Source organism: Scardinius erythrophthalmus (assembly GCF_964197995.2).
Source record: "Scardinius erythrophthalmus genome assembly, chromosome: 24".
Taxonomy (NCBI): Eukaryota; Metazoa; Chordata; class Actinopteri; order Cypriniformes; family Leuciscidae; genus Scardinius; species Scardinius erythrophthalmus.
Window position 1 is genome coordinate 2,913,706 of NC_138244.1, and position 18,518 is coordinate 2,932,223.

At 37.2% G+C, this 18,518-nt stretch overlaps 1 protein-coding gene across 1 annotated transcript; it reads right to left on the minus strand.

Moving 5' to 3' along the window:
* Positions 1–15,682: 15,682 nt before the first annotated feature.
* LOC308684390 (uncharacterized protein) lies at positions 15,683–18,135 on the minus strand. The gene is made up of 4 exons (XM_081355580.1): positions 17,971–18,135; positions 16,100–16,207; positions 15,965–16,018; positions 15,683–15,811 (listed from the first exon to the last, which is right to left on the minus strand). The coding sequence occupies exons 1-4, from the start codon at positions 18,104–18,106 to the stop codon at positions 15,717–15,719; spliced, it is 393 nt and encodes a 130-aa protein (XP_081211706.1). The 5' UTR covers positions 18,107–18,135; the 3' UTR covers positions 15,683–15,716.
* Between the last annotated feature and the right edge of the window lie 383 nt (positions 18,136–18,518).

Consider the following 18,518-nt stretch of genomic DNA (forward strand, 5'->3'; position numbering starts at 1 on the left):
GTTGAATGTGCTTGAACTTTAACTATATTCCCTCAGGATCTAGTAGTAACTGCACTGATGCTCACAGTGATGATAGTTTCACTTCCTCCATTTAAACTCTCCTCATGTTCAGTCACTGTCCACTGTGTCAGACTCCTTCCTCTTTAATTCTTAAATGCTTCTTCTAGTCAAAGTCTTTTCACATCGAAATCCAGCCACATATTTCCTCAGACTGTTCTGGCTTGTAAACCGTGTTTGATCTGATTCTGTGCCATGGACAAACACAACTTCCTCACTTGAGAGAAAGTACAGATCCCACTGGTCAAATATCATTCCATTACAGGGTAAAGTTAGTCAAGACTGACTTATAATTAATTTAAAAGTACAGAAGTACTCGTTTTTAAAATGACTCAAGTATCAAAAGTAATATAGTGGAGTGAAAAGTATGATATTGTCTTTCAAATGTAGTGAAGTTAAAGTAAAAAGTTTCCAGAAAAAAACAATACTTGAGTAAAGTACAGATACTCAAAAAGTGTACTGAAGTAAAGTACTCAAGTAAATCTACTTCGTTACTGTCCACCTCTGCTCTGTGATATTCCTCTCCTGATTCAGACACGATGAACTCTAACTGGAGAAAGCAACAGGACTCATTCATTGAGTGTTTATTGTTGCTGGAGATTTCCACCAAGCCAATCTTAAGTCAGTTCTCCCCAAGCTTTCCCGAAATGTGAAATGTCCCACAATATCTTAGACCAGGAGTATACGAACATCACAGGGGCATATAAGCACCATCAGGGACTCTCTGATCACCGGCTATATTTCTGTTTCCAGTCTATAGACCAATAATACAGACAAGAACACCAATAATCAAAACTGTGACGGTGTGGCCAACAGCAGCTCACGCTCAGCTACAAGACTGCCTCCAAGCTAACCAGCATGCACTGCTTCAAGTCAAATGCAGATCAGTCGCATCAAGTCCAACGCACCTATTGATATGAATCATATAAAACAAAAATCTAAAAAGTTGCATCTGTAAAAAAAAAAGAAAAGAAAAGAAAAAGATTAAACTTAAAAAAGTAGCATAAGCCTTAAAAATGTACATTCAGTCGACCGACAACTCGGATATTTGAGTTGACTAAACTTTAAATTTTAAGGCAGCGCGAACGCTTGTAATGTAAATGAAATTGAAATGTAAGTTGAAACATTTTTTTTACAGTATGCTTTAAAAAATGATTATATCGAGTAATCATAACTGAGATAATGTTAAAGCAAATTGAAATGGATGAAATGACTTGTATAGCCATTGCAAGGACAAGAAGAAAATCCTCACATATTATTTAATAACTGTAAAAGTCCATAGATCATATAAAATAATAAAATAAAATTCTCCATAGATTGAGTCCAGGTCAATTCTTCATCGTCATCTTCAATGTGATGTATTTCTGTGAGAGAAGAAGAAGAAGAAGTTTTATTTATATAACGCCTTTCCATAGCTCAAGGTCACTTTACATTGTACATTACAATACATTTAAACACCCACACATACAGTACAGTCACATAGGATACATATAGTCACATTATGCAAAATGCATGTTATATAGATATGTTTTTAACTGGGTCTTGAAAGTAGCCACAGATGAGGTATTCCACAACTGAGGAGCATTAACACTAACTTCCACCTTCAACCGGAAACGAGGGATGGACAATAAACCAAGTCTAGCTGATCTAAGGGACCGGGCAGAGTGGTAAAGGTATTGGAGAGCAAGACCATTTAATGCTTTGAACGTTAGAAGCAATACCTTAAAGTGGATACGTGATGCCACGGGTAACCGGTGAAGGTCATGAAGCAGAGGAGTAATGTGAGAGAACGCCTGGCGGAGGAGAGAACTCTTGCTGCAGAGTTTTGAACATACTGTAATCTTGCAATCAGTTTTTTTGGAAGACCAAGAAATAAGGCATTGCAATAGTCCAGGCGTGATGTGATTAATGCATGAATTAAGGTTTCAGCATCAGCTAGAGTGAGAGAAGATCGTAGACGAGCAATATTATGAAGATGGAAAAAAGAGTTTTTAACAAGAGAAGAAATATGAGAGCCAAAAGATAGAGTTGGATCGAATAAGACACCAAGGTTACGAATCGATGACGAAGGCTTAACGTGAATTCCATCAATATCAAAGGACTGGTCCATCCTTTTGACTGAGGCAGTAGAGCCGATCACTAATATCTCGGTTTTCTTATCGTTTAATTTGAGGAGATTCAGGGACATCCAATGCTTGATGTCCCTGATATATGCAGTGAGTGAGTCAGGCAGAGATGGCCTATCAGAGCTGGAGGTAAGATTTTAATATCATAGCAGTGGAATTTAAGTCCATGCATGTGTATGATGTCGCCGAGTGGATATATGTAGATGACGAACAATAGCGGGCCAAGAACCGAACCTTGAGGAACACCGTGTGAAAGTGAAGTAGTGGCAGATCTAAACCCTTGTATAGTGATATAATACTTTCTGTCGCTGATGTAAGAAATGAGCCAGGAAAGAGCAGAGCCAGTGATGCCAATATCAGAAAGCCTAGAGATCATTATTTCATGGCAGACTGTGTCAAAAGCAGCGCTTAAATCGAGGAGCATCAGGATGTTTATCAGCTCTGAATCCACGAACAAAAGAATGTCGTTAACCACCCGAAGAAGGGCAGTTTCAGTGCTATGTGAGGGGCGAATCCAGACTGAACATCCAAATGTGATCGCAATTGTGAAGCAACAACCCTTTCAAGGAATTTGCTTACAAAAGTTAAGTTGGATATTTGTCTGTAATTGTCCATATTTAGGTGGTCTAGGCCTGTTTTTTTTGAAGAATGGGGGTCACCACAGCCATTTTTAATTCTGCTGGAACAACGCCGGACGCCAAACTACAGTTTATCATATGTGTTATGAAGGGTGCAACCTCGGGCACACACAACTTAAGCAAAACAGTAGGTGTAGGATCAAGCCGGCAGGATGTGGAATTTGGTAATGGATGCAGTGATTGACTTCAATTTATCAGAGAAGAATTGAGAAAAGCTATGAACAAGCCCTACAGAGCCCGAAATAACATGTTGTGGTGGATTAGTGAGTTTGTTAACCATTGCAAAGAGTGATTTGGGCCTGCACTTGGAATTCCTAATGATAGAGGTGAAATAGGAGGATCTTGCGTCGTTAAGGGCTGTACTAGTCCTAGTCTTTCTAGGCGGCGAGCCTCAGTGTTCATCGTTCGTAGTTCAGGAGTGAACCAGGGTGAGGCACGAGCAGATGGACTATTTAAGTATTTTAAGTATTTGAGACAAAGCGTTATTGTATATACAGCAGATTTCTGACGGACAGTTAGATAGTAGACATTCTGACAAGATTGAAGCCCTTATTGAAGCAGAGAAAGAAGAGAGATTCACAGAGTTAATTTTTACGATAAGTCAGCATTTTCTTCAGTGGTGATATAGATATTGGAAAACTACAACTGAAGCTTATGAGTTTATGATCTGAGAAAGCAAAATCAGAAGCATTAACAAAGATATTATTTAAGCCAGATGTGCATATGAGATCCAGTATATGACCCCTGGAGTGAGTAGCAGAAGTTGAGTTAGGTTGAAACAGTCTAGCACAGATATCAATTCATTGCATTGTGCAGTGTTTTCATGTATATTAAAATCACCAAGCAGAATAACAGATGAATAACTACCACAGACAACAGTGAGTAACGCACTAATCTCAGAGAAAAAGTCAGATCGACATTTTGGAGGTCGGTAAATTAAGATTACAGCCAGTGGCGTTTGGCCAGTCATTTTCAGCGCTAGGTATTCAAATGCTGAAACATCATGAAACTCGATCTCGGAAATTTTAATGGTCTCACGGCAAACTACAGCCAGCCCTCCACCGCTACGATGGAGACGCGGTTGAGAGAAATAGATGAGCCCAGATGGAGTTAAGAGGTTAAGGTTGAAAAGGTCATTAGAAACCTGCCGGGTTTCCGTCAGAAGCAGCATGTCCAGGTTTGTGTCAGTGATTACGTCATTCAGCACTGATGCTTTATCAGTTAGAGAGCGTGTGTTCAACAGCGCACATCGCAGGTCTGAAGATGCGCGTCTGCAGGCTCCGAGGTCAGGATCAAAACGCAATGAACTTAGATTTCGAAGGTTAATGGATCGATTTTCCAGCTGTGTTTTACAGACAACCGGAATATTATTAGAAGACGAGTAGTGATGTAGTGAGTAGTGAGTAGTAGAAGACGGTTTATGTAGAGCGGTTGGTGTAAAACTCCAGGGGCCGGTTTCACAAAGCTATTTTAGACCGGTCTATAGTGTTAGAAAAGTCTAAAATTTGCTCATAGACTAGTCTAATGCAAGTTAGAATGTTTCACAAAAATAAAGACTGACTTAATTTAGACCAAAAAAAATTAGACACCTCTTACCCCCAGGCTAACTGAGGTCTAAGACTCTTTTACCTTGGCAACCAGCAGTAACAATCAGTTACATTACACACAGCCAAAAGAAAAGGGGAAATGGCTCATAATTTAAACATTTCTTCTTGTTTCTACATTCTCCGCTAAATTTCCCAAGTAAAATGTCCTTGTGCCTAGGGATGTCAACGATTAATCGACGATCGATTAATTGTCGATAATACATTTAATCGATAGAACTTATCGATCATCGATTAAGCAGGTCTTCATGCGGGTTCGCGGCGTGCTGCTCAACCACGAAACATGTAAAGCGAGCGCGCCGGAGTTATGTTTGGGACCATTTTACACCTTCATCATCATGTAAGTTTGCGTTTGCATTCGCAGCCTTTTGTTTTGTTCAAATGTAAGTTGTAATACTGTTTATTTTGTGTATGCCTATCTATATCTGATTTATCTCATGTTGGATGCATTTGGGAAAGAACTCTGTAGTAAAGCGTCAGCTTCAGCGCGCGCAGCTCAAACGGCAGTGCACGACTAATAATGACTATTGGGACTGTAATATTACATAACATTATAAAGAGAACAATACTGTAATAAAACATTGTGAATTATTTGGGTTTAGTTGCCGTGTCGCGTTGCTTCAGGAAGAGCGCGTCCACAAAAGGAGTAGTTCTGAATGAATGGCACGTAACTTAGTTCAAGTTCACTTGTGCATGAATTTGCGTCATTTTGTGCAGATATAATTTGTAATATTGTTTATTTTAAATATATCTGATTAATCTCATATAGGATGCGTTTCTTTTAGATAAATAACGTGCTAGCAAAGTGCTCCAGTTTAAAGGCCCTTTCACACTGGACGCGATTTTGACGCACGAATAATTCGCGCGATGGGTTTATTTTTTGATCAGCTGTTTGTGTAATGAGCGCTTCCACACCGAACGCGAATGTGCTGAGGCGAAAAAACGACTTTTATTTTTTTCGCTTCGATGTCGATTTTTTTTTTACTTTTGCGGCGACAGAATAGGCTTCAGCCAATTCACATACTACAAGGACAACGATTTGAAAGACAATGTGTGGCGTAGCATTGCCAACCAACCGGTTATCACGACTGTGAGTGTGTTGTGTGATAGTCCTGTGCTGTGTAGGCTAGCAGGCCAAACTACATTTGGGATAGAAAGCTAACACTATTATCGTCAAAGATAGAGACAGAGACCGTGTTTACCTTGAACACGTAACAAAATGCAGTGAGACTATTTAGGGCTGCTTTTAGTAGGCTATACTATACATTCTTTGTGTGATATTTCTAGTCGAATGATTTTTAACTTACTTCGTGTGTTACATGTAATGTGTAGTTACATTACAAAACGCACTGTTGAAGACGCAAAAAAAAACTGCACATAAGCATACTCCCCTTCAGACTTTCTGTTCTTTAAGATTGGGTGCACCCAAAACCTTCTTTTCTGTCTTTTAAATAAAATGAAAAGCTCGTCTTCACTGGATGCTATGACTATGACTGGATGATGATGATGATGATGATGTGTCCATGTTTTCTCAGCTGTCAGCGCGATTCGCGCGAAAGTTTTGGAATGTTGAAGCTCTCTGAACGTCACAGACGTCGCAAATTCGCGTCGCGGCTGATGTGAATGGTTTTGATGCGAACTATTCGCACACGAACTATTCGCTTTTTCGTTTCGCTTTTTCGTTTCGCTTTTTCGTTACGCATCCGGTGTGAAAGGGCCTTAACGGTTGCAGATTCATTCAGCGCGTGCAGTTGTTCCAGGAAGAGCGCGTCCACAACAGTCACACATTCTAGCGCATATGAGGCGGCGCTGGTGACGCGTTGTATTAGTAGTTATATTTGATTATTAAATAATTAATTTAATTATCAATCACATCGAAACATTTTACAATCCTACTAGCCCTTTTATTTAAAACCATTCTAATCGATTTGGTGAGGAACATTAGCATTTGCAGACCCTGTCATGCTGTTGGCCATATGCCACTGCAGGTGACGCATATCGCAGTATTAAGGCTAACGATTAATCGATTAATTGATCGTTAATTTAAACGACGATCGATCATGGGAATTTGTGAAAATTGACATCCCTACTTGTAACTGTTACACTCCTCCAGCAAACACATATTTTCCGCTGGGGTAAACTGCACTGAGCGGTTGAACGCGCTTACTCGATCCGCCATGTTTTTTGTTTTGAAAAGTATCTTGTTTTACCCAGAATGCATTGCAGTGTAGTCCTACTTAAGATAGTCAGACTCTTCAGTGCATTGTGCAACGATCTGATTTTGATGTCTATCTGAAGTCTGACTATCTACTATATCTAAACCATAGTCAAAGTCTATCTTTAAGAAACCGGCCACAAGTTGTTCACATCATTTATAAGTGTCCGGTGCCAATCAGAACGATCCTTTAAATGTTCTGAGATGGGCTGCAGAAAATTGTAAAGCCATCTCTGGGAAACTAATTTCATTAACGTCATTCAAAAACAGCAAAAACCAAAAGAGACCAAAAAACAAAACCTGCAAGTGGATAAGTGATGACATGACCAGTGATGTCCAACGCGGTTTAACTACGTTAGCCATCAGACCCAGGGAAGGGAAGGCTACCCAACCATACCAAGGAGTGATGCCACAAAATGATGAAGAGAGGGGAGACTCACAGTATCAGGTGTCGCGGGGGATATGAGGATAGGAATGGAGAGGGCTCGTGGCCGATCAGTGTGACAGAATCACGGAAACAGCCAGGTCAGTTATCCTAACACTTTTAAGCGTGTAAATAGTCCAGTGAATAATCCAAAAAGTGTTTCGGGGGTGTAAGATAGTCCAGTGAATAATCTGAGAAGGTCGATTCCAAGAAAAAACATATCCCAAAAACAGACGTAACAACAGCAGACAAACAGGTCCCAGCGTGAAGCGGCAGCACAAGCGCGCCTAGCGTTCTCACACCGGAAGTGACACCGGCGGCGAGATAGCGTGAAGCAAAGCAGAAGTTTACAGGTTTGTTCGCCCGCCTTTAATAATGTGAAGGATCAATAAGTAAAGGTATTTTACACTCATCATGATAAAGTTTCAATTTATATTGACACAAAATGAAGCACAAAACGGCCTGATGTGAAAAAAAGGGCCTGATGTGTGGAAACGCTGTGATTTTTTTATTATTATTATTTTTTACAAAACCACTGATAGAGAAAACAAGCATTTGTGGACTTCAGACGCAAAAGAGAAACTGACCTGTCGACACTGGACCAAGAGAAGAGATTTCCACGGATGAAGAGGAATCCACAGATCCAGAGAAACCCATGGATGCCACTGAATAGGAGCCTGAAATGAAAAGGTCATCAGTCAGTGTAAAGGCCCGTTCACACCAAGGACGATAACTATAAAGATAACGATAAAGATATAATTCTAAAAATCGTTCTCCATATTAAAGAATAACAGAGTTCACACCACAACTATAACGATAAAGATATGAGGAACGATATCATTGGGATCACTTTCAGAACGATTTTTTTTCAGCTGTCAAACGATAAAACACTGACAGTCAATCAGAATCCATTCTAATTTCTCGCGCATTTAAAATGGGGCGCGCGCGCGCGTGCTTAGAATAAAAAGACCGTTATCGTTCGTTGGTGTGGACGAATATATAGTTATCTTTGTCGTTATCTTTATAGTTATCGTGCTTGGTGTGAACTGGCCTTAAGACTACAAAATAAATGATTTTAATAATGTCAAATACTAGTGTAAATGATGCATACTTCCACGGCGCACTGCGTAAATATGATCTCCATGTTTAATGCCGTAGAAACCCAGTGTGTGATTCTTCTTCAGTGTGTTGTAATTATAGTTGACAAGTACTGTGTTTTCAACTGTGGAAGAAACGTACCAACATGAGGAACAGCAAACACACATAATATCACACACACACATTTATTTATTTATACATTTCTGCTATTGAGATCCTTCGCTGATATCGGTGTTGGACAAAGAAAAGAAGAGAGGAATATACAGTCAGACCAAACTTTATTCAGACATCTTCAACATTTCTCACATTATCACAGTTTATTCGCTATAGTTTAGAAAACGGTAATAAAATATGAGCAGAACTCAGTTGATATTTGACTGGTTTTGTCCGTCCTTCTGTTAAGACTGTCTCACACATGAATTATGTTGAATGTCTGTTGGATTGTACGAAAGCGTGATGGCGGAGAGAAAATCTACTAAAAAGCTTTCATTTCCTCGGTTAAAGCTACACTGTGTAACTTTTTAAGTTGATTCTTAGCAAAAAAACACTTTGTTCTATCAAAAGTATATGTGCTCATTCATGTATAATTACTTCCACTAACTAATAAAGTATTCTCGCAAGCGTAAAATCTGACATTTATAATACATACAAGTGAGTCGCTCGAACAGCGGCAGCCATGTTGCGCCTCCATCTTGAAAATACATTTGCCAAAGAGGGACATACCTGGAAATTCAAGCTTCGCCTTTCGCGTTTTACACTGGCAGAGTCGCCAAGGAAGCGAAAGAGAGAATTAAAACGTCAACGCGACAGGCAAATCAGCAAGACCAAAGTTAATACCGGAGTAACTTCTCCCAGATGGAAAGAGCTCAAGAGGAGCAAAGATTTAGAAACGGACGCCGAGGTTGCCTGCGTTCTTCTCGACAGGTAATCCAGCCTATTTGGGTAAATTAGAAGTTTTATAGTTGCTTGTCTAACTATAGCATGGTTGTGCATAACGCCAGAACGACCTCTAGTATAACTTGCGTTACTTTTCCTCGCGTCAATGGTGAAAAAATATTGTTTACCTTGTAACATAAATCTGTGCTGCGACGGATCACAGGTGATGAATAGTTTTAAAGGCGCAATAGGATGAAGTCGAACTGGAAGCCATGTTAATCTTGGAGTAATACGGCCACCGTAGGAGTTAAAACGCCCTCGAAATTGAAAGGAACAGAAACTAATATTCACTGGGTAGTCATATACAATTTCACCGCTAGATGGGGGAAAATATCACACAGTGTAGCTTTAACAAATAAATAAATATATAAATAAATCCACAAAATTCTAAATCGATAAATATATCAATCAAATAAATATGGAAATAAATAAAGAGATAAACGCATAAATCCACCTATTCCTGTATATTAAATATATAAGGAATTTTTAAATACATTTTTTAACAGAAATGTTAAACTGAAAGGTGTCTTTTTTTCCTTTTAACCGTTTATTCTTTTTTTTTTAATGTAGCTCCGCATTTACTTTTACTTTTGATGGTGTCAATCAAGCATCAGAAGGCGGTCTCTGTGCCTTTGGCCGGCACTGTTGAGGACAGTACACAATCTGCGGATTACAATTTCTGTTTCTGTTGTATATCATATTATTATTATTATTATGTTTATTTTATTATTTATGTGTTTTCCTAAGTCTCATTTAAATGTCTGTTCTCATGTCATATACATTTTAGGGTTGGTGATGTCACTAACCCTGGAGGAATGTCGTGTAGTTCCTACCAGCCGATTAATCTCACTTCTTAAATCTCTTCGTTATATAAATAACACTAAGATCACATGTATAAAATATTATGAAGAAATATTTAAAGAAAATACATGCACTTAAAAGCTTTGCTTGTATGCGTATGTTATTGTGTCAATACAATTGTAGGCTATGCATCTCTTTGCTATGTCATACTTTGATTTTCATTTCATTTCATTATAATTTATTTTTTTTATGTAGGCTATATGTATTTGTATGGAATTCCTTGACAATGTTCTTATGTTATTGAGCATTAATAAAATAAAAAAATAAAAAAGTTCCTTCCAGCCGTTTGTTGTAGCCTAATCCTTAAAAAGCGATTTCTGTAAAAGTGAATATCTCCCTTTGCTTTAAACTATGAGCGTCGTAACTTTGCAGATGTTGTTTCTGTTCAAACATCAACATTACACACTAACTAAAGTTAGAAAAGTCAAATCATAATCAACCACCCCTTTAAATCTCAGGCTTCTCCGTTAATAAGAGCTGAATCTACATTTAATACAGATTTTCTGTGTTAACATCACAATCTCCTTCACATATGTTAGCTAATGCACACAGAAGACTGAAGTGTTGGACTTACGCTGGTCTTCAGGAATGAGTTTTCTCTTTAACTCCTGCACTGTGGTGTTCCTGAACTCCTCTTCTGAATTCGCCACAGAAACTCTTGTTCCCACGTGTCCGTGTCTCTTATTTGTAAAGTGGATCTGGAAACTCATGTTGAATGTGCTCGAACTTTAACTATATTCCCTCAGGATCTAGTAGTAACTGCACTGATGCACACAGTGAAGATAGTTTAGCAACGGCCGTCGCCAAGACCGTAAAGATCTCTTAGCAACCGTAACCAGGGCGGCGCACGCGGCATTCGGTCATTTATTGAGATTAAAAAACAATCTATCGTCAGAAGAGGAGTTTTTATCATTGCATGATGTAAATAAGTCTAAAAACCTAGATTTACCGTGTAATACTTGCCTTTTAATCTTGATTATGGAGGAAGACGAATGCTTTAAATACATTTCGTGTAAGAAAACATGACCTACCCATTCTGGCTGATGTTCTCGGGATTCCCGATATGAGATTGAGATATTGACAGTGATATGATGCAAAGGTTTGGTCAGCGAGAAGTCCCAGTCCTGTGCATGACCAAAACTCCGTGCTGGACTATAGCTACCCAGCGGGCACCTTGACGTCAATTTGACATCAACAAATAGTCAAGACTTTGACCACCATGTATGACATGCATGAATATGCATATTTTCATTATATTTTGTAATTATTTCCTAGTGGTTGTAAAGATGCCTAACAAAGGTATCAATCTGACATGTTTTTTCTGGTCCCTACATCTCAGGTCAATATCATTGACATTAAATCGATGTTGATTTGATGTCAGGAAACAAGACGTCAAATTGATGTGAAATTTATGTCAAAACAATGTCTGAAATGTCTGAAAAAAGTATATTTATTACTCATTGTAAATCAATGTGACTCATTTTCAACATCTAAAAGACCTAGCCTGAATGATCTTGAAAGTTGTAGACCTAGGTCTATGTATTTTGCATGTGTGTTTTTATTTATTTAAATCCCAGCATATTTACTCTTAGTTCACATTTAAAATGACAGCAGACACTATAATTGCATATACTATAAAAGGTAAATTTAATCTGATCTGAATCTTAAAGCTTGATATTGAATGATATCAAAATAGCATTAAAATGACATCATGGCATCCTGATGTCAAATAGATGCCCAACAGGCACAGGATATAGACTACAACATCGGTCAGACGTTGGATTTTGGTAGAAAATGAAAGTGGGGTTGACGTCTAAATCCAATGTTTGTTTGACGTCAAGCTCCAACGTTGGGCAGTCGTTCAATTTTGGTTGGAATAAACCAAACAAAAAGGTGAAATGCATGGCTGTACACTTATTACCAGCTTCACTTAAAGCTAACCAGATTTACTTTATTTAATTTCCGGTTTAAAGAAATAATATTTTGTATTTTAAAGTCACCATGATGGTGGTTAGCGTTTGCTTTAGTTGTGCTCTTGACCCTTGACCTCTTAATATAATCTTTTCTCTGGCTGCTACAATTGTGTGTTTATAAAGCACAATTGTAGTTAAAAAAAAAAAAGCCATGAGAAAATGAGATCAGGTGATGATGGATGTTTATTGATGATGAAGATGATATCATTATGTAATTGGCTGAATCTCTGATCTTATTTAGTGTCTAATGCTTTGATTATATAGGACTTGTGTTTTTAATGTTGTTTTATTCATAATATAAGTCATTTGATTCTACAGCATATCTACCAGTGTTGTTTATTAAAAAATATACTTGATTTTTAAAAACTATATAGTGCACAAAAACCTTTAATCTATGGCAACACTTAGACACACACAGACATCAAGAAACAGCATATGAATCTCAACCATGGTGACAATCAAACAAAATATCCAGATAATCAGATCAAATCCAGCTGCATAATTTATTAAAGCCGCAATGCATGCTGGGAGATAAGGGTGAGTTTTGATTGGTGGTACCCAGCATGCACTGCAGCATGAAGCATTTCATTTATTGTCACCATTGTTGAGAGTCATACACTGATTCTTGATGGCTAAGTAATAATGTACAGGAAAAATTTTAATGCATTAAATGTTTTTAAAAACCTTTTTATTATTTGATAAACAACATTGCTCTCATGCTGTAAAATTTAATGGATTCCATTATAAAACAACATTAAAAACAGAAGTTTTATATAATCAAAACATTAGGCTCTGAATAAGATCAGGTAATTACATGATGATATCATCATCATCATCATCACCTGCTCTAAATTTTCTCACGGCCTTTTTGCCATAACAAATGTGCTTTAGACACACACAATTATAGTAGCCAGAGTAAATTTTAAGCTCAAGGGTCAAGAGCACAACTAATGCAAACGCTAACCACCATCATGGTGACTTTAAAAAACAAAATATTATTTTTTTTTAAACCGGAAATTAAATAAAGTAAATCTGGTTAGCTTTAAGTGAAGCTGGTAATAAGTGTACAGCCATGCATTTCACCTTTTTGTTTGGTTTATTCCAGCCAAAATTCAACGACTGCCCAACGTTGGAGCTTGACGTCAAACAAACATTGGATTTAGACATCAACCCCACTTTCATTTTCTACCAAAATCCAACGACCGACGCTGTAGTCTATATCCTGTGCCTGCTGGGATCAACATCATGACATCAAATAAATGTTGAATTGACATCAAAATAACATCAAAATGACATCAGCAGAGGTCAAAATCTTGACATCAAATTGACATCGACACTTTGACGTCAATATGACTTTCATTTTTGACCTATTTCGTGATGTAATTTTGACATCAATGTTTGATGTCATATTGATGTTAAATTGACATCAAATGCCCACTATAGCCTATAATCTGCACATCATCACAGGATAACTCAGTGGATGAAAACTGAACCCTGTAGCATTGAGGACTCATGCTGACTGCATCCTCCTAATGGGAGCCGCTCTGGATAACTGAGGTAATGATACGACCCATTAGTGTCACAGGTTGTGGTCATTTTCAGGACTTTCGTCCCGGGTAGAGATTTTGGCACACATCTCACGTTGTTCAGTGGGGTCATATTAGTCTATAACAGTTGAGATATTCTCCGCTAAATCAAGCGCATACAAATCTTACCCAGGATGTCATGGTCACACACTCACGCACACACATCCACTCCTCCGCTCATTATCTCTTACAGCTGTCCTGTTGTCGGATTATTCAATGACCTCACGTGAGAAACGTCTGCTCTCAAGTCTTGTCTTGTCTGTGGAAAGTGAAACCATTAATTCTGCTGTGAGTAATACTGCCATCAGACTGTGAATTACCCAGCTGTTTGCAGAGTAGGCTACCTGTTCTGTGCCTGCTCACTGCTGCTCGCCCTTTCTACTGTCTCACTATTCCTGTGTGCTTCTCTGGGTCCCTGCCTCTGTCCTAGTGGAAGTTGATGCTGATTTTCTAGAGATCCAGTCGTCTGGCAGTTTCTGTTCTGGCTCTGATTAATGCCTGTGATTTGTATTCTAATTATTCATTGATGACTATTTTTTTTTATTCATTAAAGACTGTTAACTGCATCCCGCCCTGGTCTTCCATCATTCTTACCATAACACAGGACCTCTATATACTCTTAACTGACAATGTTAAAGCAAATTGGAATGAATTAAATGAATTACACAAAAACGGTTTAGAAGGGCAAAGGGAAAATTCATACAAAATAAAATTCAATATTGTTTTAATAACTGTAAAAGAAAGGGCTATGTAGAATTGTTGCATTTGAATACATAGAAACATACAGGAAATGCACAGCATGTCAAAACCAGTTCATATAACTATTATATATTATTTTTAGGACCATTTTACATTAAAAGGCTGACTTCAGAAGAGAATATGAGAGTGAATGTTAATAGTAGTTAATTTTAAAGATATGCCACTTTAAAGGAGAACTCCGGTCAATTTTAACATTGAGCCCATTTTTTTGTACATTTGGAGTGCTGTCAATACAGAGAACAACGACAAAAATCGGTGTTGCCTACACCGAGTTATTCTATTTTTAAAATTTGCACCCTGTTGACTTCAATGGGGCAAGTACTAAACCTGCTTTTAGCCTCTTAACATCCTTGATGTGTCATTACAAGTGCACAGGTCATGTGAGTGATTCCTTCTGAGTGAACACGAGTGAATCTGACTGCAGTAGATGTGAAAGATAGGGATAAAAATGATGTTATTTAAGCCAGCGCAAATACCTGTGTTTACATCCTGTTTTCGGCTGAAGTCCAAAGTAGTCGATTGCCGAGTTCACGCACATAGGTTTAGTCATAGATATCATATAAAGGCTAGATGTCTCGTCCGCGCTGCTGGCCAATGGAGCTCGACATCCGCACACGGCGGCCATCTTACCACAGGGTGCTCGCTCACTCGTAACATGGTGCATGTACTTTTAAATAACCATAACTTGCTCCATTTTCTACCGATTTTCAAACGGTTTGGTTTGTTATAGACGTCAGAGATGTAGCTATTATACTGCATACATATGAATAATTATTTTCAAAATGTTTAAGCATTCAGAATTATAGCCACGTTAATAACGTTTGTAAGAAACCAAACCGTTTGTAAATCCGTCCAGATTTCAGCGAGATAAGAGGATTTGTGTGCGTGCTGCTCACTCACCTTAATTCACAGAGCCCTGTCCTAAGATGGCCGCCGGTGATGCCGGAAGTGACTCCGCCTTAAGACATCTAGCCTTTATATGATATCTATGGGTTTAGTTACCTATGATCACGCGCGTGAACTCGGCAATCGATTACTTTGGACTTTGACCGAAAACAGGATGTAAACAGGTATTTGCGCTGGCTTAAATAACATCATTTTTATATCTTTCACATCTACTGCAGTCAGATTCACTCGTGTTCACTCAGAAGGAATCACTCACATGACCTGTGCACTTGTAATGACACATCAAGGATGTTAAGAGGCTAAAAGCAGGTTTAAATCTTGCCCCATTGAAGTCAACAGGGTGCAAATTTTAAAAAGAGGATAACACGGTGTAGGCAACACCGATTTTTGTTGTTGTTCTCTGTACTGACAGCACTCCAAATGTACAAAAAAATGAGCTCAATGTTAAAATTGACCGGAGTTCTCCTTTAACTGATGACAGTATGAATATAGGATACCTGTGGATTATGTGAAGCTGTACAGAACTATAATAATCAAAACTTTGACGGGTCAGTCTGTTGCATCGGAATCATAATGTCCATAGATCGAGTCCTGGTCAGTCCTTTATCTTCATCTTCATCATCGTCATCTTCATATACGTCAAAATGAAGCACAAAACTCATTTAAAAAACCCTGATGTTTATAAATGCTGTAAACATGTTTTATAAAAATGTTTGTAATGCAAATCCACTGATAGAGAAAACAAGTATTTGTGGACTTTAGACTCTGAAGAGATACTGACCTGGTGACGAATGCCCAGGAGAAGAGATTTCCACAGATGTCACTGAATAGGTGGCTGAAATTAAAAGGTCAGTTAGTTTAAGACTATAAGTAAATGCTTTTAATAATGTCAGATACTAGTGTAAATAATGCATACCTCCACGGCGCACTGCTATAATATGATCCTCATGTTTAATGCCGTAGAAACCCAGTGTGTGTTCATCCTCCAGTGTGTTGAAGCGGCAGATAAGTATAGTGTCTTCAACTGTGGAAGAAAAATGAGGAACAGAGAACACAAACACACACACACACACATGAATCAAATCACATGTTTTCCTCATTAATATTACGTTATTTATTTGCTAACGTCTCAGTCTCAGGCTTCTCTGTTAATAAGAGCTGAATCTACATTTAATACAGATTTTCTGTGTTAACATCACAATCTCCTTCACATATGTTAGCTAATGTACACAGAAGACTGAAGTGTTTATGGGGCGCCGTTTGTAAAGCGGCTCACGCTGAAAATAACAGCAACATTTTGTCACATTTAACTTCAAACAATGTTAAAAAAAAAACTGGTATGAATTTTTGACGGTCACTTTTTACCACATTTACAACAATATTTGTCAACTTAGAGATATTTTAAATAGTTAAATCTAAATATTAAATGTTACACCTAAATGTTAAATATTAAATCTAAATGCTAAATCTAAATCTAAATGTTAAATCTAAATCTAAATGTTAAATCTAAATCTAAATGTTAAATCTAAATCTAAATGTTAAATCTAAATGTTAAATGTTAAATCTAAATCTAAATGTTAAATCTAAATATTAAATCTAAATCTAAATGTTAAATCTAAATGTTAAATCTAAATCTAAATCTAAATGTTGAATCTAAATCTAAATGTTGAATCTAAATGTTTTGGGTGAAACTAAATATTTAACTAATATGCAAATTCAAAATGCCGGAAGTGCCAAAATAAAAGCTTGAGGTGGTCAGTGTGTGTTTATAGCATGGTTTATAGTGTCAAATAATGAATAAAAACCATCTCATAATAATAACTATAATATAACGATAATAACTACCTAAAATAATAAACACGTTTGGAGAAACTGTAGAGTCTCGTGATGACAGAGTAATGACATGACATTCAGTCAAAGTGAGCCCCCTAGTGGCTGGCTATTATGGCTACAGGTCATAAGTCCCGCACTTTTCATAAAAGTGACACTAGCCTACTCTTCAAATACAGTTTCTCCAAACGTGTTTATTATTTTAGGTAGTTATTATCACGATAATCTATGTCCAAGAGTCCATTTCCTCGGATGAGATGGTTTTTATTCGTTATTTGACACTATAAACCATGCTATAAACACACACTGACCACCTCGAGCTTTTATTTTGGCACTTCCTGTTACCGGCATTTTGAATTTGCATATTAGTTAAATATTTAGTTTCAACCCAAACATTTAGATTCAACATTTAGATTTAGATTTAACATTTAGATTTAGATTCAACATTTAGTTTAACATTTAGATTTAACATTTATATTTAGATTCAACATTTAGATTTAGATTTAGATTTAACATTTAGATTTAACATTTAGATTTAACATTTAGATTTAGATTTAACATTTAGATTTAACATTTAGATTTAGATTTAATATTTAGATTTAGATTTAACATTTAGATTTAGATTTAACATTTAACATTTAGATTTAACATTTAGATTTAGATTTAATATTTAGATTTAACATTTAGATTTAGATTTATATTTAACATTTAGATTTAGATTTAACATTTAGATTTAGATTTAGCATTTATATTTAAGGTGTAACATTTAATATTTAGATTTAACTATTTAAAATATCTCTAAGTTGACAAATATTGTTGTAAATGTGGTAAAAAAGTGACCGTCAAAAATTAATACCAGTTTTTTAAACATTGTTTGAAGCTAAATGTGTCAAAATGTTGCTGTTATTTTCAGCGTGAGCCGCTTTACAAACGGCGCCCCATAAGTGTTGGACTTACGTTGGTCTTCAGGAATGAGTTTTCTCTTTAACTCCTGCACTGTGGTGTTCCTGAGCTCCTCTTCTGAATTCGCCACAGAAACTCTTCTTCTCTCCAGTCCGTGTCTAATATCTGTAAAGTGGATCTGGAAACTCATGTTGAATGTGCTCGAACTTTAACTATATTCCCTCAGGATCTAGTAGTAACTGCACTGATGCTCACAGTGATGATAGTTTCACTTCCTCGGTTTAATCCAACATCAGTCACTGCCCAGTGCCCACTTTAGGGAAATGATACAGAAAGAGTTTCTCCATGTGATTCTTAGACTTCCAAAGTATTTGACAGTTTTTGATGTGTGTATAGTGTGTGTAGAGCAGTGTGTCACTGAACATGTCAGAACATAACATTAACTGTCTAGTGTAATTTAGATAAAGATAACAAGTGTGTGTGTGTGTGTGCGTGTGTGTGTAAATAGGTCCAGCCAGATAAGAGGTCCAATTAAACATTTCTGCAAGAAAAGGAGAGATAAGTAAAGTTATCTCAATTTTCTAAAAAAAAAAACATCTCCA